Source organism: Ranitomeya variabilis, chromosome 8 (genome assembly GCF_051348905.1).
Source record: "Ranitomeya variabilis isolate aRanVar5 chromosome 8, aRanVar5.hap1, whole genome shotgun sequence".
Taxonomy (NCBI): Eukaryota; Metazoa; Chordata; class Amphibia; order Anura; family Dendrobatidae; genus Ranitomeya; species Ranitomeya variabilis.
In genome coordinates, this window is record NC_135239.1 from 174335402 (window position 1) to 174357042 (window position 21641).

General features: G+C 40.9%; 2 protein-coding genes across 6 annotated transcripts in view; one reads left to right on the forward strand and one right to left on the reverse strand.

Moving 5' to 3' along the window:
• Window positions 1-1687: 1687 nt before the first annotated feature.
• Window positions 1688-5220, forward strand: LOC143787498 (protein kinase C theta type-like). Its single transcript, XM_077276287.1, has 6 exons — window positions 1688-1768; window positions 1878-1940; window positions 2461-2599; window positions 3258-3449; window positions 3956-4084; window positions 4706-5220. The coding sequence occupies exons 1-6, from the start codon at window positions 1695-1697 to the stop codon at window positions 4883-4885; spliced, it is 777 nt and encodes a 258-aa protein (XP_077132402.1). The 5' UTR covers window positions 1688-1694; the 3' UTR covers window positions 4886-5220.
• Window positions 5221-8680: 3460 nt separating this feature from the next.
• Window positions 8681-21641, reverse strand: part of LOC143787344 (histone deacetylase 11-like) — a 49619-nt gene continuing 36658 nt past the window's right edge. For 3 of the 5 annotated variants that reach the window (XM_077276003.1, XM_077276002.1, XM_077276004.1), the window contains 4 exons: window positions 21509-21571; window positions 16653-16749; window positions 14424-14602; window positions 8681-11206 (listed from right to left, as the gene is read on the reverse strand). In XM_077276003.1, coding sequence (XP_077132118.1) covers window positions 11027-11206; window positions 14424-14602; window positions 16653-16749; window positions 21509-21571 — 519 coding nt within the window. In that variant the 3' untranslated portion in view covers window positions 8681-11026. Of the gene's footprint in view, window positions 11207-12312; window positions 12411-14423; window positions 14603-16652; window positions 16750-21508; window positions 21572-21641 lie in introns of all 5 variants that reach the window. The other 2 variants (XR_013218336.1, XR_013218337.1) reach the window with 1 other exon arrangement.

The following is a 21641-nucleotide window of genomic DNA, read 5'->3' on the forward strand; positions in this document are numbered from 1 at the left end:
TCAGACCGATGATGTCACAATGGCGATGATGTCACAATACCAGGTGACTGTTAGGTTAAGGATTCCGTTGTCACTTTTCCTACTTTACCTTCAACTGTTGGAGAGTGAAGACAACTTTTGCGCACTTAGCAAATTCGTTATTTTCGATATTAACTTATCATGGGACGAAAAAGGAAGTGTAGTGAAAAGAATAAGAAGAGTGCTAAAAAGAGATGCACGGAAGAGAGTTTTTCTCAGCGAGGAGAAACTTCTCAGGACATTGTACAGGACGTACCTGTTGAGAAAACAGATGATCCCTGTACACCATCTTCTGGATATCCACCAGAGAGGAAGACCCTTAAAAAGGGGACAAAAAGAGGGAACTCATCTCCTGAGAAGGAAGATGAAACCCCAAATAAGAGAGGAAAAATTGTGGAAACTTCTCAGGACATTGTACAGGACGTACCTGTTGAGAAAACAGATGATCCCTGTACAACATCTTCTGGATATCCACCAGAGATTAAGACCCTTAAAAAGGGGACAAAAAGAGGGAACTCATCTCCTGATAAGGAAGATAGAACCCCAAATAAGAGAGGAAGAATGGTGGAATCTGAGAGTGGAAAGGATGTTACCTCTGATAAAAGGTTTAGCGGATCAGCTAAAATCAGGAGCTCTCACCTACATCATGAGAGAGTTGAAAATCAAAGCTGTAGAGAACACCTTAAGAGAAAGAGGACATCTGACACTGAGACCACCACAAAGAGAAGACGTGAGACTGACAAATCCATCGATCAAGCTCCAGAAGGTAAAATCTATTGTCATTTAGTCACAGGCCACATCCATGTTTTATATACAGTGTTCATTTATTTTACAAAATGTAACCTAATGACATAATCGTATCCTGTACATCTTACCGTGTACATCAGAGCTCTCCACCTTCTATACTTGGGGCTCTCCAGCTAGAACATGGTGGTAACCATGTTCATCATGGTTCAAAGTTTATGATAGCTTTTTAAAAAAATGCCAATTTATTGTAGCATTATATGTGAGTGTGACTGTAAGATTAATTGTTGGTTCTTATATCTATTTTCTTTTCTAGGTGTAATCGGTGCTCAGACCACCAGCCCTTCAGAGCAAGTGACTGCCTGTCTTTCCCTGGAGAGTTTCATCTTTACCAGGATGCTTGGAGAAGGCGGTTTTGGCAGGGTGATGCTGGCGACACATCAACCCAGCGGACATCAGCTGGCGGTCAAGATGGTCAAGAAGAGGAAATTGTTGGAGTATGCTAAACACAACCTCCGCTTAGAGAGAGAGGTCCTGGAAATCACTGAAGACAGCAGATTCTTCACACATGCCTATGGGACCTTCCAGACAGCGGTAAGAGACTCCTCACCTTCTAAAAATTCCTTTCTCCCCATCATGTCCAGTTGCTTCCATTAGATTGCAAATTCAATCTTTGCCTGTGCAAATGAATAGCCCTGCTGCATGCTCTGTGTGCCTGTATGCCCTGGGCACCATTACTGGTGGCTATCATTAGAGGATTTTGACTTAGTTTTCACCCTGGACACCTCTCCAGTGTGTGCAGACAAGGAGACATGTCTTCTGGACACACAGTAGAGGTCCCAGAACCATAGTAAATGTTATTAGGATGGATAAAATCTGCATTATTTACAATCATCTTCCCTCCTCTCGCACAGGACTATGCATTTTATGCCATGGAATATCTGAGTGGTGGCGATTTGACTGCATTTATCAATTCCAGAGGCCCCCTGGATGTCTGCACGACCAGGTAAGAGAACAGCCGCTCTGTGATTTCTGTGGCCGCTGTCTCCCCTCATAGTTATTAGTGGTTCAGTAGAACAATTAATGCTGATAGGATTTTTTTTCTTCCTTATTAGGTTCCTTGCAGCAGAAATCTTGAGTGGAATAGAGTTTCTCCACAGTCGGGGGATTATTCACCGGTAATAAGTCATTTCTTTTTGCATACATAGGGAAAGATTTACTATGGGAAAAAGTTAAATGTGCCAGAATTGTGGTGTTATTTGTGCCAAACATCTGGTGAACATGACGTGTACCACATTCATGAAGTGTTTTGGACACTTTTTGGGGCTCACTCGAAGAGGGGTCAAGGCTTTTATGGAAATGGGAATAGTTTGATAGGAATCCATGTGGCTTACAATGTCACAACGAGCAACTAAACTGTAGCCAGATTTTTGTTAAAATTATTGGCTGTAAGTAATGAAAACAATAGTGGTGTAACATCAGACAAAAGTCTCTGAAGATGCTCCTAATTTGTCAAACAGTCACTGTGATGAATTTGGCGCATTTTCAGACGGCCTGGTATTATATGTCTACACAAGATAGGATTAGTGAGTCTGCCCCCAGTGTTTAGTGAGTGGTCCTGTGAAGCCCCCACAGTAACCCAAGCACTACAGCTCATCTATGTCTGATTCACAGAACTATTTTTCTTTCTTTTTAAAGGGATTTAAAACCAGACAACATTCTTCTGGACGGCGATGGACACGCTAAGATTGCTGATTTCGGCCTTGCTGCTATGAATGTATTTGGCTCTCAGAAGATCAGTGAATTTTGCGGCACTCCTGGCTATTTGGCTCCTGAGGTGACTATGTGACTACTAATATCTCATACTTTATTATCCACCTGCAATTCTCACTTAATGTGGAGCTTGTGGAATCACAGATCTATCACCACAGCGGCCCACATTAACTAACGCTAACTAATAGATAGACTGTGTAAGGGCCCCCAAACATATTAGACTAAAGTCAGCCGAACTGGCCAATATCGGAAGGATCAGCCTAGAGAAGAACGGTGGCTCAGTGGTTAGTACTGCAGCGCTGGTGTCCTGGGTTCAAATCCCACTAAGGACAACATCTGCAATGAGTTTTTTATGCTCTCCCCGTGTTTGTGTGGGCTTCCTCTGAGTTCTCTAATTTCTTCTCACACTCCAAAGACATACTGATAGGGAATTTAGATTGTGAGCTCCAATGGGGACAGTGATAATAATGTATGTAAAGCGCTGTGGAATAAGATAGCGCTGTATAAGAAAAGCATAAAAAATAAACAGTCTAATGTGTACTGGGGCTTCTCAACTTCAGAGGTAGCTATCAACCAAATGATCTTTTGGCCGACATGTAATACTCTATGTATGGGGGCTTAGGTGTGGAAAAACACTACCAGTAAACATGGACCACGGTTGTTTTCTCTCTCCCAGGATGGACAATAAACTAACTTACTCTTCTAATCTTATGTTTCCACAGATTTATCGTCTACAGCCCTTTAATTACACGGTCGACCTGTTCGCTTTTGGGGTCATAGTCTTCCAAATGGCCACAGGATATTACCCGTTTTACTCTGGTCAGTGTTTACGAAGACTTGCCTATTCAGTGAAATGTGACAAACCTTGCTATCCGTACACCATGGATTCTCAGCTCAGGAACGTCATAGAGAGAGTGAGTAAATAGACACTTATACCTGGAGACATAGGAAGGATAGACCAGTCATGAGTTTTGATAATATACCGCACATTTCATCACCACTGTTGGGTATTTCAGCTATATCCAATAGAAGAATTGGGACAATGCTGGAGCCCCGGGACAGCCTCTCCTATATGTATAGCGTTCTCATCTACAGGCCAATTTATACAATAAAGAGGCTGCGGCGCTCACCAAAACCTCTCCACACAGCTAATCATCAGGATTATTGGGTATCGGTCCCTGACTGATCGACTACTGATGGCCTATCCTGTACTATACTGTCCTGTACTATCCTATCCTATCCTGTCCTTTAATATCCTATCTTGCACTATTCTGTCCTATTGTATTTGTTTCTAGCAATGGTTGTTTTAATAAATCCATCTTTCTATAAGAAAATGAGAAAATAATTCTGTAACTGCTGTGTTTCTGAGATTATTTATATTATTACTTGTGATATAATAATGTTTCTTATTTATTTGCAGCTCTTGTGTAAATCACCAGAGAAGAGGCAGGATGTTTGCAGCAATTTAAAAGGACATCCATTCTTCTCGACCATAAACTGGGAGGAATTAGAGGCAGGAAGGTCACGTCCACCATTTACAATGACACCTGTAAGTGCACAGCGTTATTTTATTATAATGTCACCTCCTCGTCTGTGTAATGTGATAATATGTGTAAGAAATACTCAAATAATGAGCAACAATCCTACATAGTGTAGGCCAGAATGTGTTTATCCTCCCCTGCTGGTAAATGGGAGGAATTACAGTATGGGGCAGGATGGACAGGCTTTTACATATTTCTCAAAAGTGTAATTATTGTCCCCAGTTCTTCAGAAGGCCACTTAGTGAATAACTCGGATCTATTAAGCTGCGTTCACACTGTGGATTTTTTTTGTTGCAAAAACGCCATAATGCTCTCGACATTTTAGTGGGAAAACCAAAACAAAAGTATGAATTTTTGTTGATACTGGGACAAAAGAACCCAATGTGGTTGCAACGTGTGAACACGGCTTTATGGTGCAGTTGTAGCAGATGTGGATACCGCAGATTGCCAGGCAGCACCAGTAGTTGACTTGTTCTCAAGCTGCAGGTAACGATGCATCATGGCGATTAGCGGTAATCTGCGCACGGTTACCACGGCTCATCCACAATCTGTACAGGTGCCCTCAGGAGGGGACGGATATAATTAAATACCTAATGAAGTAACCAGACTGATTTGTCTTTCTTCTATAGATCCCAATTTTGGAAACCAGCAAACAAATGGAATTGGACCAAGTGATGTCTGGCATTGAAGCTCAGGAACCACCTATAACCCCGGAGGACCAGCAGCTGTTCTGTGGCTTCTCCTATATCAGCAACAGGTGGAAGAGCATTGAAAGCCGCAGAAATAATGGCAATGGAAATATAACGTAGTCCCCTCCCCCCCAATACCTGACTACTGGGTCAGGGAGGCGCGGACCTGGGTGTGGTCTGAAGAAACAGGCGGGGTCTGTTGGAATCCCACCCCGAGTTCTTCCATCTACTCTGTTACATATCAGAGACCATAGTGTCCTGCATTCTCTATTGCTGCCCCATAACTCACCTGGCTGGCATGCTGCTTGGAGATGTAGGACCATCAGACTACAGGACGGCACGGTGGCGCAGTGATTAGCACTGTTGGCGAGCAGCGCGGTGCTCCTGGGTGGAAATCTGGGACACCATCTGCACAGAGTTTGTTTGTTCTCCCCGTGTCTGTGTGGGTTTTCCCCGGGTACTCCGGTTTCCTCCCACAACTCAAAACATACTGATAGGAGAAAAAAAATAAAATAATTAATTATTGAACATCATCATCCTGTATCTCGTGTATTTCTGTATTTATCACCAGTATGTGACATATAGAAAGGTGGTAACACTGCACAGTGTCAGGACGTTCATATACTATTACTTATCCTCTACATTACACACTGTTACGGAACCCCCCAGCACCCAGAATATGTTGTGTAGTTTTATGTATGTATAATAGGTTCCATGTGAGATGCATGTCCCTAATGCATCAGCCCTCAGGCTGCGCCCCTGGGCAGAGGGGACAAGATATCCCCCTTCTGACCTCCCCCACCTTTGTAATTCCCACAGTAAATATCGGCAGGCTCTGGCCACCTGCGGCTATTGTAATGTATGTCTGGCCTGCCGCTTTTCAATTGTCCTGCCCTTTGTATCTGTGTGATATATTCTGTGTCCTGTGAGTAAAGTGTTGTCACACTGGAAATACTTGGAGAAGCTGTGATCTTTTATATGCGCCCATGTAACCAAGCTATTCCAGCCAGCGTCCTTCATTCAGACTCCAGCCAAAGCAGAGTGGACCTCCTGAAACACGGGGTGGTAGTGAAAGAGTTATTCCAGCACGGTAGACCCCGTTACACACACCTGTGAGAATTCACTGATGTCCACAGTGACATAAAACATGAATTTCTGAATAAGTAGGTTTTGAGCCTCTAGTAGTCTGCACAGTTACGATGTAACACGTAAACTCACCGGCTCCTTCCTACAGCCCTCCCTATACGTTGTTATTGCTTCCTCCTGAGAATGAGGATGTGTTGTTACTAGAACTCCGGGTTTTCTGTTACTACGTGCGCTATGAGGAATTTATTTAGCTTTATATGTACAGCAGATGTTGGTTGTGAGTGCATGGAGCGGGCTCAGGAGCGGAGAGCGCGTCCTACAAGGCGGCAGTGGGTTGGATACACAGCTGACTCGCATCTATAACTGACTGAGGTTACATTGTTACTAGAACCATGGGTTTATGCATCTTCCTGCAGCCTCTAACTCTGACATTATCACTCAGTTCCATCTCCCCATGAGGCCTAATGTCCGTCAGTCACTAATCTATTGTATATCTGTCATATCACAAGCAGAATAAAGTTACATCAGTCGCCCAATAACTTGGCAGGGCAGTAATGTCCCTGACTACACGGGGGGGAATACTATAGTCGCAGGACTCTGCTGGTGATACACAGCACAGAATAGCGCAGTATGGTGTCACATGGCAGAGAATTATCATGACATGTACTGTACATAGCACTGAGAATATTCTGGGAACTGGGTGATATTTCTGCGGCTCCAGGTTCAGCAGCAACCCATAATATCTATCACAGGATGTGACCGTCCAGTCTACTCTATCACAGAATTACACAAATTCTCCACATTTCTAGTGATCTCAATGGTTAATGTAAGTTTTCCGCTTCTCATCAAGCATACTTCCCCACATCTCGGTGTCTACAGTAGGAATGTTCATGTCCTGCCCCCGAGAATACAAGAACCTGTACAGGACGCCTACTTTTGAGTGGGTATGTAATCCACACCAGTTTTTGGACCAGGACAAGGCCAAGTTGTCTGTGATTTGACACATTGAAGGCAAAGTGATAAATATTAAATTAAAAAAACATAAATTCACAGCTTTATCCCCTTTCTGACCTTGGATGTACGGGGCATGTCATGGCGATTTCGCACCTTCGCTGCCAGGTGTTCAGCTAACATGAAAACTGACCCCCAGCTCTCACTGCCAGGAGCGGCGCCCCCACTGCCCTCGGCAGTTTAACCCCCTAAATGCTGTGAATGATATCAATCTCAACATATAGGGGGCAGGGAAAGGTAGGGAGACTCTCTCTCCGCTCTGATCGGCGCCCCTGTGAGGGCCTGATCATTGCCATGGCGACCCGGGTCACCAGGCTAGCAAGCTTGTTACATTATGCTCAGCGCATGGTCTAACAAGCTTGTGTGTCAGTGCAGACCTGACAGCTGTAAATCAATACTCAGAGATATAGATGAAATTCACAAAGTAAGTGCTCAGAGTAGAGCACCGGATAAATGTGATCCCAAACGTTATGTAAAATGTTCCCATTAAAAGCTTGGACTCAATCTACAAAAAAAGGAAGTCCCCACTCAGGTCTGTCATCTGTTAACAGAAATATAGGGGGCTTCCACGTTACTGGTCACACAAAGACTCTGGAAAAGTGAAAAGGCTCCTCACCCTACAAATGAAATCCAGCAAACTCTGCGCTCTCAAATCCAAATGCCCCTCTCCCTTCTAGGTTTTGAGCACCTTGAGGGGTGCAGTTTTTAGAATGGTGTCACTTTTGGGTATTTTCTATCATATAGACCCCTCAAAGTGACTTCAAATGTGATGTGGTCCCTAAAAAAAAAATGGTGTTGTGAAAATGAGAAATCGCTGGTCAACTTTTAACCCTTATAACTCTCTCACAAAAAAAAATTTGGTTACAAAATTGTGCTGATGTATAGTAGACATGTGGGAAATGTTACTTATTAAGTATTTTGTGCGACATACTGTATCTGTGTGATTTAAGGGCATGAAAATTAAAAGTTGCAAAATTTCCATTTTTTTCACAAATAAACGCAAGTCATATCAAAGAACTTTTACCACCATCATGAAGTACAATATGTCACAAGAAAACAAAGTCAGAATCACCGCGATCCGTTGAAGCGTTCCCGAGTTATAACCTCATAAAGGGACAGTGGTCAGAAAAGTAAAAATTGGCCCGGTCATTAACGTGCAAACCACCCTTGGGGGTAAAGGGGTTAAAGATTAAACAGTGCTGTAGCTCAGCTCACCAATTAGTAGAGTGAAGTTGTCAGAAGCCATGCACGGATCCAGTCAGAGCAGCAGCACGTGTACAAAGATGAAGGGAGAAACGATCCAGCGGAAATAGAGGCTTTCTTTTAAAAGTAAAACTTAGCATTTATTCAAGCCTAAAAACTCAAAAAATACAGGTTATGTACTATAAAATACTGTTAATAGGTCCTACTAGTTTTGACTACTTATCCCATCAATGCCTTTGTATCCTGATGGAGGGACTCTGATGGGATTTTGTAGCAAAACGCTGCTTCCAAGCTCCACATCCTAAAAAGGGATTGTCCACTACTAAGACAACCACTTCTCAATCTGAATGTTTGCCCCCGTTAAAATAAAAACACCTAAACTCACCTGCTGTGTCGGCGCCATTTCAGCAGTGTCAGAACTCGCGTGAGGTTGTTATGTCACAAGCCTGGTGCCCAATCAGCGCTGGCGTCACTGTCCCCGCCACCTTAGGACGTAGAAGTCATCAAGAGAAAGTGAGAGCTGATCTCACCTCGTGGCAGATCTGACTCTGCATCCCATTCGTAGACATTATAGACTGGACGCGCTCTCAGAAACAAGACCACAGATTCCAGGAATTAATAAAGTGTAATAATTTATTAACAAACACCATTAGCGAAATCACCAACAATAAATTTACACTTGACAAATACAAAATTACAACCGGAGAAGTGTCAGTAACACATGCTTGCGGTGATCATTTTGCTGGTGGTAAAGAATTTGGAATAATTGCTTAAAGTCTAAAAATTTGACAGAAGATTTTTGACGTTTCTATCACAAGTGGCTGAGAAGCGGAGATCTATTCTATCTATTCTACTATTTGTAGGGATCATGGTGGAGATTGCTTATCCGTCCCTGTTCCAGTAAAGTGGTCACCGATGTTCCACAAATTCTTTTTGTGATCTATCACAAATAGGAACAAATACAACTAAACCAGCTGCATAGTGTAAAGACCCCACAAGACTATTCCTGTGCTACCTCCCAGCCAGCGTCAGCTCCGTAACTGCTCCAAAGATCAGAAAGAAAACTTCAGGGTCTGTGACAATCTAACGTTGTAATAGAACCTACCCGCCATCGAGCTGTCTACTTTATTAAATAGGTAGTGTATAAGGACACACAAGCAACTATTGCTAGAAGGAACATTTGGCACTTTCAGGCAAAAATAAATTCTCCAAAAGATGCAGCTGCTGACAAGTAATAAGATAAGTGATAATGGAGACATTACACATTTTAGTGTCAAAACCCATTAATGCTTCCTTTAAGTGTACCAAGATATTTACAGGGAAATTGCTATTTTAAGAATTTATGACATATCTTTAGGGTAAGCCAACAAATCTAATAAATGGGGACCCTCAACTAGTAGAAATATAGTGTACTCCATACAGTTCAATACAAAGGGGCCCACTAAAGATGAGTAAGATTTGCAGAACCCTTGTCCGATACTCCGCGGCACGGTCCTGTGAATTTCCTCTTCTAACACTCGAATGCTGCCATTTACAAGACCACTGTGATTTCATGACGTGTGTTGTGCCACAATTATGTAACATTGTCGTCCTTGTAAACGCCAGAAGCGTCCAGGATGCCAGCATTCGAGTGCCGGTGATGGAAGTTTGCAGTAGCCATGCATGCCAGACAGGGGTCCTGGAAATCTTTTTGCTTGTCTCAAGTGGTCATTATCCTTAGACTCTTTCTATAACTCTCATATCGAGCAATAAAAAGAAAAATGCTGTCTGGTGCAGAAAAACCGCAGTGCAAATTAAGTGCATCTTTTATAGGTTTTTGTTATATTTTTTTTTTTTTGTTGCTAATTTTCTTTAAAAATCTATAATACATATGCTGGAAGAGTTGACATACTGTTTTTTTTTTAAACAAAGCTGAACCACAAGTCAATAGAGAAAAACCCAAGTATAAAAAATGCAACATGTAAACTAGATTATAAAGATCTTATTTTTTTTCTCACTACGGCAAAATGTTGCAATTTTGCCACTAAAAATGTGTATATTTGGTGCAATCAAATCCACCACTATTTTTGCAACAAATTTGTTGCATGTCTTAAATGTGGGTTTTGCCGCAATTATTGTTACAGAATTTCAATGGACATCACACTGTGCATTGCTAGATTGAAATCCACAAGGAATTCTACAAAAAGAATTGATGATATGCTGATAAGAATATTGCACTGCATGTCAATTTACTTGTGAATGATAACCGCAGTCTAATCAGCATATTAAGTATCATCTACATTGCTGTTACTTTTTTAAACTCTGGATTAGGTGCTACAAAGTCCACAAGTAATACGTTACTAGTTCACCTCAAAAGGTAAGTGTCCTTGAAGAGGGATCACATTTATCAGGTATTGATGTCTTATCCTACAAGTGCCATAAATGCCTATAATGGGAAAACCATCTTAAGAATATCTGCACATAAAGGAGAGAATACTATTGTATTGTAAGTATTTACAGGAGTTTTTGGAGAAGAAACTGAGCAGAAATTCTCTAAATCCTTCTCCAAATCTCAAAGCTTATCAAAACCTGTGAATTTCCGCTATGAAATCTTAGCAAAAAGACTCCATGTGCACATGATCTATAGGGAAAATTCCCATTAAAGCCCCTTTCTGATAAGTAAGAGTGTGACATAGGAAACTATCACTGAAGGGGCAAGTTAAGGGACTGCAGTGCTTAGTGTCCTGCCCAATCCCCCGTCAGAGATAGTCAAACTGGAAATCTCAAATAGTTTATGCTTTTCAGGTGGATTTCTCCATTAATAACAAAAATTAAACAAATAAATTAAAGGGATCTTAGAATTTTCCATTTTTTCCCCATTGAAATAAATACACAGTATTTTAGATTCATATATTAAATTTTTTTTAAACAAAATGTAAATTATTGCCACACAGAATTAGTCACATTTTTCTATAGCATTGCTCATATCCTGGGTTCACTTGGCTGAGAATTGGAAATAAGGCCGAGGTTGTGCAGATTGATTATGGAATCTGCAATTATCCGCGCTGTCCTCGTTTGGAATCCTCCGGAGGTGACCATCAGTATTGGGATGGAACGGCTCCTGGCAATGCTGAACACAATTTCATCTCTCTTTATAATTCCCTAATCATAAAAAAAAATACAAAAATGATTTTTATATATATAAAATAACAAAGCTCATTTGTTTATGGGAATAAGAATTTTTTATGTAGTATGAACTCTATGATTTGTAGGTATAAGGCGAAGTTCACATTTTGTTTTGCACATTCTGTCTGATGGTTCTGTTTTAAAGGAATAAACAAATAGAATTCATATGCAACACAGATCCAGAACTGATGGAAACGTAAACTGACAGATCCATTGATTATTATGGGTTCTGTATGGGCTCCATTAGGCCTCATTCAGACATTTGATTTTTTTGTTGTACAAGAAAGTCAGATTGATTATTTTGATCAGACTCTGATTTTTTAGTATGTGGAGAAATTTTTAAAAAATTCTATATCTTCCCCATTCTGACAATCCATGAAAATCTGACCGCACTCGGATGTCATCTGAGTGTGGCCCAAATTTTTCATGGACCCATTGACTTGCATTGCTGATTTTGATCTGACCCTCGGATTAAAATCAGACTTCTATGATATTTTTCGCTGACCACTTCGGAGGAAAAAAATTCCCATAGAATATAAAGGGTGAATAGACAGGTAGCACTCACATGCGAAAATCAGACGTGTGAATGAGGCCTTATGTGTCAGTTGTTGGAACAGAAGAATAAGTTCTGCTTGATTTCCTTTTTATTCTGTTCTAAAAACAGACACGAAATAAAACCCAGATGGACCCCATAATAATCAATGAGGTCCCTCTGCTTTCGTTTGCATTATTTCTGCCACGGATCTGTTTTGCACGAGTTCCTTTTGTGTGTTCCTATAAACAGGGGTGGCGAACGTAATGTACAAAAAGAAAGTAAGCCACAAAAAGAAAAAAAACACCTTTGGAGTTTTTATTCATGAAAACTATGAACAATGCTCTAAATAAGGGAATAATAATACGGCCGAGTGCAATACGATAAAAAATCGCATAGCACTCGGTCCAATGGGGCAGCTCCTATTATCCAGGTATGATCATACCCGAGGAAGGCTATTTTTAATAAGCATATAGCCGAAATGCGTTGTTCTATATATTGTTTTTTGTTTTAAATAAATTACCGAATTTGTAATACCTCTGCCTGGTGCCTGGGAGCGCTGAACAGACTGGATGAACCTTTTTTTTTTTCCTTTGAATTTCATTCCACGGTCTCCTGGCTGAGAGATCCGTTGTATCCAGACTACAGCTGCATATCAGGGAGACAAGGCTTCTCATTCAGGCCACAAAGGTCAATACGCTATGATACAAGCCACACCAAAGGTGAGCATTTTAGGCTTTTTAAAAATTTAGTTGTACTAAATAATCTGCACTTAGATCTGCGCCCTGTTTCTTGTCTTATTCCCCTCTCCTAGACCCTGTAGCCTCGGGGTCATATATTTCTACACATAGTATAGTAGTATAGAATATATATATATATATATATATATATATATATATATATATATATATATATATATATATATATATTTGAGACACACAATACATATTTATATTTAATACAGCGCTAGATAGCAGAAAAGCCGGGTAATTCAATTGCCGGCTTTTCATTTCTCCTTCCCAAACCCGACAGGATATGAGACATGGTTTACATACAGTAAGCCATTTCATATCCCTTCTTTTTTTACATATTCCTCATTACTAATGTTAGTAATTCATTCTCTAGTTTTTACAGGCAGCAGCACAGCTGCATTAGCAGAGCTCCTGGCTGTAAAATTATTTAACCCCTTCAGATGGATTTGCAGCGTGGGACAAGACTGAACGACGAACGGTATGGGATATTGTTTTATTGTTTGTTTGTTTGTTTTATTTTAACTTTGTTTCAGGTGACAAGGGTCTTCAATTGGATTGAGAGTATAATAAACTATTACAACACCCTGTGTCTTTATTTCATTAAAACACTTTTTAATAATGTGTGTGTGTTTTCTTAACCATTTACTACTATTGGATTAATAATGGATAGGTGTCTTATTGACGACTCTCCATTATTAACCTGGCTTAATGTCACCTTACAATAGCAAGGTGACATTAACCCTTTATTACCCTATATCCCACCGCTATTCGGGAGTGGGAAGAGAGAGGCTAAATGCCAGAATAGGTGCATCTTACAGATTCGCCTTTTCTGGGGTGGCTGGAAGCAGAGGTTTTTAGCCAGGAGGGGGCAATAACCATGGTCCCTCTCTAGGCTATTAATATCTGCCCTCAGTCACTGGCTTTCCCACTCTGGCGGAGAAAATTGCGCGGGAGCCCACAGCAATTTTTTCCATAATTTAACCCTTTATTTTAACAGCTACAGCCACTAAATTTTATACACACACTTCTAACATTAGTAGTGAGGAATATGTAAACAAAAAAAAGGGATATGAGATGGTTTACTGTATGTAAAGCATGTCCCATATCCTGTCGGGTTTGGGAAGGAGATAGCAAAAGCCGGCAATTGAATTACCGGCTTTTAAGCTATCTAGCGCTGTATTATATATATATATGTGTGTGTCTCACTGACATATATGTATATATATATATATATATTGTATATATACTATATATATATATATATATATATATATATATATATATATATAGACTGTAAATAGGTTTTCACGAATATTTGAGCCCATGGACCCATTCTATGTCCATTTTGCAAGCCGGCGAGAAAATCTCGCCGTACGGATGCCATACAGATGTCATACGGATAGTTTGATGTGAGGAAATCGCATCCTGGCACTGTACACAGATCACTGTTTATGAAACATTTGTGCGATTCTCGTCCGTGTAAAACGGACCAATTTTTTATACGTTTTGTGTGACCCCGGCCTTAGAAAACTAATATTTAACCATGAGACAGCCCCTTTAGTCGTTTTAATCAGTTTAAAACACTGTGTAGATGAAAAACACCTGGTAAAACTCCATGTAAAAAGAACGATCATTGGTTCCTTAGTTCGGTACATTGCAGATTGCCGCTGAATCATTTTTAGGAACATTAAGGGGGGAATTTATGATCCTGTTCAAGAAAAGAGTTTTGGTTGCTCATAGCAACCAATCACAGCACAGCTTATATTTTTTATTCTGCTCTTGAAAAATGAAAGCTGCACTGTGATTAGTTGCTATGGACAACAAAGTCAAACTTTTCCAAACGTGCCCTATTACAATGGTGGAAAATCACACGTTTATGAAGCCACGGGGTGAAACATTTGCTACTCACTTGGGGGGAAACTGAGAGCCCACCGAGTGGATCTCCGTCCAGTATATCGGTCCCAGCATTGTAGATGATCACATCTGGGGTGACCTCATTCAGAGCCCCTTTCACATGAGTTTCTACTTTTTCCAAATATTCTTCATCTTCTGTGCCCCAGTCTAGCTCTATTCTCCTTTTTATTGCTTCTAAATATTTTAAGAAAGGACAAAACAAAAAGCAAAACGAATTAATATATGTCACCATCTAAACCACAGATATATAAACAATTGCTATTTAAATCTCTTCCTGCCCCATGTCGTACTATTACTTCATGGAGCGGGATCATGAGCTGATCCTGCGCCATACAATGTAGATGCCGGCTGTGTTACACAGCAAGCATCTGCTTCTTACAGCAGTGACCTGCACTAGCATTGATCGCTGCTGCTGCGCGATCCTGTGCAGGCTTCTGATCTGGGCTTCCATGGACACTTCCCCCCCAGCAATGTGCCCATAAAATGCAATGGCAGCTTGGTGCCTGATGAAGGCCATAGTGGCTGCCATTTTGATTTTCCTGTGCACAAACTGTTCATCATAGGAGACCATGATTTTCTGTATATGGTTGTATTAGAATCTATAGAAATTGATCACAGGTTGAGGTCCCCCTATGGGGAAAAAAAAAGTTTCAAAATATTTTTCCACAATTAAAAATAAATACATTTTTTTAAAAAAGTATGTTGTATAAAAATATACAATTATTTAAAGGGTATCTGTCGGAAGGTTTCTGCTATGTAATCTGAGGACAGCATAATGTAGAGGTTAAACACAGATTTCAGGATATGTCACATGTCAGGCTGGGTGCTGTTGTTTGCTTATACTGAAGGTTTTATCACCTGGTGATTATCATTGTCCAGATTACAGCAGCATTTGCTTGCTAATCCAACTCTGCCCCCTCCAGTGATAATCAGCTCACTGTCTATAGAATATCTAAATGCAGAGACTGGTGTGTGTGGGGTTAGGTTTCTCAGCTCCTCTGCATTGCTACATTTATAAACTCTGATTTTGTCAGTACTGCTGCACCCAGTAAACTAAGTGATACATTGTTGGATTGATGGTCTCTTTGCATATAATAAGCTGCTCTCAGATGAGGCAGCAAAAAGCTGGCAACAGATTCCCTTTAACCTGTACCGTAAATTCCTGCTGCAGGTGATTTTTTTTACAGTATATATAATATTCATTATGTAAACTAGGGGGCAGGTCAGTGAGGGATCAGAAGCCATACAGATGAATATGTAATCAAAGCACCACATGAAGACCCCCACAGGCCGCCCTAGAGCATGAGCATATCATTAACTCAAAACTGAAGATAAAGATTACACAACAACCACAAGACGGATTTCATCAACCAAGATAACATTGTAATCAGTATAACGGCGCCGACCTGACACTGTGTGTAGGTTACTGTGCACACTGCTGCTGACAGGTTCCCTTTAATGCAGTTTTGATGAAATCACTGTTTCATCTGCTGCAGATCTAGCAATTCTCTGAATGCTGAGCTCTGTATAACTCCACCCCCACTGCTGATTGGCTGCTTTCTGTGTACACTGTGCATAGGCAGAAAGCTGCAAATCAGTAGTGGGTATGTGGTAAGACTACATGGCAGCAAAAATTTTCTAGACCTCTAGTGATAATATCTTGCTGATAACACAGTGATTATATAAAAATGACAGCAAGTCGCCTAATAAATAAAATACTGCTGAAACCAGGGTTTCCATCTCTACATTATGCTGCTATCAGATTAGGAGGAAAAAAAGTGGTGACAAAATCCTTTTATAATAGGTTAAAAAAAACTCCCATTTACACTATGCAGCATACGGTTATTTGTAGAACAATGTTGCTACACTGACATACTAGAGCCAGCACGATGGCTCAGTGGTTAGCATTGCAGTGCTGTAGTCTTGAGTTCAAATCTCACCAAGGACAACATCTGCAAGGAGTTTGTATGTTCTCCCCGTATTTGCATGGGTTTCCTCCGGGTTCTCCGGTTTTCTCCCACACTGCAAAGACATACTGATAGGGAATTAGATTGTGAGTCCCAATGGGGACAGTGATGTGTGCAAACTGTAAAACTGCGGAATAAGATAGCACTAAATAAAAAATAAAGATTATTATGATCTGACACTTCTTTATCACTAATAATGACGTCCCCAGGCTCTAACGCTGATACAAAGGTTATCTTGTTAAATGCAATTTACATACGTTTTGCAAATGTATCTCCAGGATATGCATGCTGATTGTACATGTCCATGATGTACACCCGCTTATCATCCATGAAATCTCTTGCAAACCCATTACCCTAATAAAAAGAAAAATATATAATGGTACACACACACACATATATATTTATATATATTATATATTTATTTTGCTCACTTATATAGCGCCATTAATTCCACATACTGTATATATTATATATACAGTACAGACCAAAAGTTTGGACACCTTCTCATTCAAAGATTTTTCTGTATTTTCATGACTATGAAAATTGTACATTCACACTGAAGGCATCAAAACTATGAATTAACACATGTGGAATTATATACTTAACAAAAAAGTGTGAAACAACTGAAAATATGTCTAGGTTCGTCAAAGTAGCCACCTTTTGCTTTGACGACTGCTTTGCACACTCTTGGCATTCTCTTGATGAGCTTCAAGAGGTAGTCACCGGGAATGGTTTTCACTTCACAGTTGTGCCCTGTCAGGTTTAATAAGTGGGATTTCTTGCCTTATAAATGGGGTTGGGACCATCAGTTGTGTTGTGCAGAAGTCTGGTGGATACACAGCTGATAGTCCTACTGAACAGACTGTTAGAATTTGTATTATGGCAAGAAAAAAGCAGCTAAGTAAAGAAAAACGAGTCTCCATCCTTACTTTAAGAAATGAAGGTCAGTCAGTCCGAAAAATTGGAAAAACTTTGAAAGTGTCCCCAAGTGCAGTTTCAAAAACCATCAAGTGTTACAAAGAAACTGGCTCCCATGAGGACCGCCCCAGGAAAGGAAGACCAAGAGTCACCTCTCCTTCTGAGGATAAGTTTATCCGAGTCACCAGCCTCAGAAATCGCAGGTTAACAGCAGCTCAGATTGGAGACCACGTCAATGCCACACAGAGTTCTAGCAGCAGACACATCTCTACAACAACTGTTAAGAGGAGACTTTGTGCAGCAGGCCTCATGGTAAAATAGCTGCTAGGAAACCACTGCTAAGGACAGGTAGCAAGCAGAAGAGACTTGTTTGGGCTAAAGAACACAAGGAATGGACATTAGACCAGTGGAAATCTGTGCTTTGGTCTGATGAGTCAAAATTTGAGATCTTTGGTTCCAACGACCATGTCTTTGTGCGACGCAGAAAAGGTGAACGGATGGACTCTACATGCCTGGTTCCCACCGTGAAGCATGGAGGAGGAGGTGTGATGGTGTGGGGGTGCTTTGCTGGTGACACTGTTGGGGATTTATTCAAAATTGAAGGCATACTGAACCAGCATGGCTACCACAGCATCTTGCAGCGGCATGCTATTCCATCCGGTTTGCGTTTAGTTGGACCATCATTTATTTTTCAACAGGACAATGACCCCAAACACACCTCCAGGCTGTGTAAGGGCTATTTGACCAAGAAGGAGAGTGATGGGGTGCTACGCCAGATGACCTGGCCTCCACAGTCACCAGACCTGAACCCAATCGAGATGGGGTGAGCTGGACCGCAGAGTGAAGGTAAAAGGGCCAACAAGTGCTAAGCATCTCTGGGAACTCCTTCAAGATTCTCGGAAGACCATTCCCCGTGACTACTTCTTGAAGCTCATCAAGAGAATGCCAAGAGTGTGCAAAGCAGTAATCGAAGCAAAAGATGGCTACTTTGAAAAACCTAGAATATAAGACATATTTTCAGTTGTTTCACACTTTTTTGCTAAGTATATACAGTGGGGCAAAAAAGTATTTAGTCAGTCAGCAATAGTGCAAGTTCCACCACTTAAAAAGATGAGAATTTACATCATAGGTAGACCTCAACTATGGGACACAAACTGAGTAAAAAAAATCCAGAAAATCACATTGTCTGTTTTTTTAACATTTTATTTGCATATTATGGTGGAAAATAAGTATTTGGTCAGAAACAAACAATCAAGATTTCTGGCTCTCACAGACCTGTAACTTCTTCTTTAAGAGTTTCCTCTTTCCTCCACTCATTACCTGTAGTAATGGCACCTGTTTAAACGTGTTATCAGTATAAAAAGACACCTGTGCACACCCTCAAACAGTCTGACTCCAAACTCCACTATGGTGAAGACCAAAGAGCTGTCAAAGGACACCAGAAACAAAATTGTAGCCCTGCACCAGGCTGGGAAGACTGAATCTGCAATATCCAACCAGCTTGGAGTGAAGAAATCAACAGTGGGAGCAATAATTAGAAAATGGAAGACATACAAGACCACTGATAATCTCCCTCGATCTGGGGCTCCACGCAAAATCCCACCCCGTGGGGTCAGAATGATCACAAGAACGGTGAGCAAAAATCCCAAACCACGCGGGGGGACCTAGTGAATGAACTGCAGAGAGCTGGGACCAATGTAACAAGGCCTACCATAAGTAACACACTACGCCACCATGGACTCAGATCCTGCAGTGCCAGATGTGTCCCACTGCTTAAGCCAGTACATGTCCGGGCCCGTCTGAAGTTTGCTAGAGAGCATTTGTATGATCCAGAGGAGTTTTGGGAGAATGTCCTATGGTCTGATGAAACCAAACTGGAACTGTTTGGTAGAAACACAACTTGTCGTGTTTGGAGGAAAAAGAATACTGAGTTGCATCCATCAAACACCATACCTACTGTAAAGTATGGTGGTGGAAACATCATGCTTTGGGGCTGTTTCTCTGCAAAGGGGCCAGGATGACTGATCCGGGTACATGAAAGAATGAATGGGGCCATGTATCGTGAGATTTTGAGTGCAAACCTCCTTCCATCAGCAAGGGCATTGAAGATGAAACGTGGCTGGGTCTTTCAACATGACAATGATCCAAAGCACACCGCCAGGGCAACGAAGGAGTGGCTTCGTAAGAAGCATTTCAAGGTCCTGGAGTGGCCTAGCCAGTCTCCAGATCTCAACCCTATAGAAAACCTTTGGAGGGAGTTGAAAGTCCGTGTTGCCAAGCGAAAAGCCAAAAACATCACTGCTCTAGAGGAGATCTGCATGGAGGAATGGGCCAACATACCAACAACAGTGTGTGGCAACCTTGTGAAGACTTACAGAAAACGTTTGACCTCTGTCATTGCCAACAAAGGATATATTACAAAGTATTGAGATGAAATTTTGTTTCTGACCAAATACTTATTTTCCACCATAATATGCAAATTAAATGTTAAAAAAACAGACAATGTGATTTTCTGGATTTTTTTTTCTCAGTTTGTCTCCCATAGTTGAGGTCTACCTATGATGTAAATTACAGACGCCTCTCATCTTTTTAAGTGGTGGAACTTGCACTATTGCTGACTGACTAAATACTTTTTTGCCCCACTGTACTTCCACATGTGTTAATTCATAGCTTAGCTGCCTTCAGTGTGAATGTACAATTTTCATAGTCATGAAAATACAGAAAAATCTTTGTATGAGAAGGTGTCCAAACTTTTGGTCTGTACTGTATGTTCTGAATTAATAGTAATTAAGGAAAAACGGAGCATTTTTTACTTATACAGCTGGTTATTCAAATTTCATAACTTTATTCCTTGTTATTTTTCAGTTTTATTCTAATATAATATGATCTGAAAACAGAATTTACTTAAATATTATATGTTTTAAAACATTGATCTAAAACGTAAATCTTCAGGAATTGTGTCATCACAGACAATCCCTTAAGGCTATGTGCACACGTTCAGAATTTTTAGCATTTTTTTAGCATTTTTTCGGCCGTTTTCCACCAGAAAAACGCAAAAAAAACCCCGCTTACATAAGCATCCCATCATTTTTAATGCATTCCGCATTTTTTGTGCACATGCTGCGCTTTTTCCCGTGGAAGAATCGCATTCCGGAAAAAAACGCAGCATGTTCATTTTTTGTGCGGAATCGCGGGGATTCCGCACACATAGGAAAGCATTGATCCACTTTATTCCCGCATGGGGCTATGCCCACCATGCGGGAAGTAAGCGGATCATGTGCAGTTGGTACCCAGGGTTGAAGGAGAGGAGACTCTCCTCCATGCCTTGGGAACCATATACCTGTTTAAAAAAAGAATTAAAATAAAAAAATTGCGCTATTTTCACCTTCCGGTGGCCCCCGTAGCCTTCCCGCTCCTCCAGTTCCCAGTAATGCCTTGCGACAATGACAGGTGATGACGTAGCGGTCTCGCGTGATGCTACGTCATCTGAGGTCATTGTCGTGAGGCATTACTGGGAACGGGAGCTGCCGGGAGCATCACGAGGAGCGGGAAGGCTGCGGGGGACACCAGAGGGTTAGAATATCATGAGTTTTTATTTTTTTAATTATTTTTAACATTATATCTTTTTACTATTGATGCTGCATAGGCAGCATCAATAGTAAAAAGTTTGTCACACTTGTCAAATATTATGCTTGACAAGTGTGAGCAACCTGTCAATCAGTTTTCCAAGCGACGCTACAGATCGCTTGGAAAACGCTAGCATTCTGCAAGCTACTTACACTTGCAAAACGCTAGTCTTTAGCGGGAATATGCATGTCAATTCTGCATGCGTATTTCCCACGGCAGGGAGTTGCAGAATTGCCGGAGAAATTTCCGCGGCAATTCTGCAACATATGCACATAGCCTAAATGCGAGAGCTGCTTTAACCCCAGCATGACGCTGAATCTACAGGGGAAAGCTGTGATCTGACGATCATTTTCTCTATAGATGACTGGCTGTCCATGTAATGTCATCTTTTTAGTGGGTTTCTATTCTGGTTCATGTAGCGAATTCCCCTGTTCTATGATAGCCATGTGATATAATAGAGAAACGATAAACGGCAGCTAATTATTGAGATACCGAAACAGAATCTACAGCGATCCCTGATCATAGATCATTGATCTGATGAAATGAACAGAGATGTGTAGTTTGGTACCTGATGGGCGTCCAGGTCTATTATGGTAGCCTTGGAAATTCCTTCAAGTCGCTCAAACAAGAACTATAAAAAGAAATATGTAAAGTTTATTATTGATATCTGTTTTCAGGTTACATACATACAGCGCTGACAC

What these genes read in the sequence shown, in the direction of transcription:
- LOC143787498 (XM_077276287.1), top strand. Translation starts at nt 1,695, where the DNA reads ATGGAATATCTGAGTGGTGGCGATTTGACTGCATTTATCAATTCCAGA. An exon ending in CTGGATGTCTGCACGACCAG is followed by an intron (nt 1,769 to 1,877) that starts GTAAGAGAACAG and finishes CTTCCTTATTAG; the next exon opens with GTTCCTTGCAGCAGAAATCT. An exon ending in AGTCGGGGGATTATTCACCG is followed by an intron (nt 1,941 to 2,460) that starts GTAATAAGTCAT and finishes TTCTTTTTAAAG; the next exon opens with GGATTTAAAACCAGACAACA.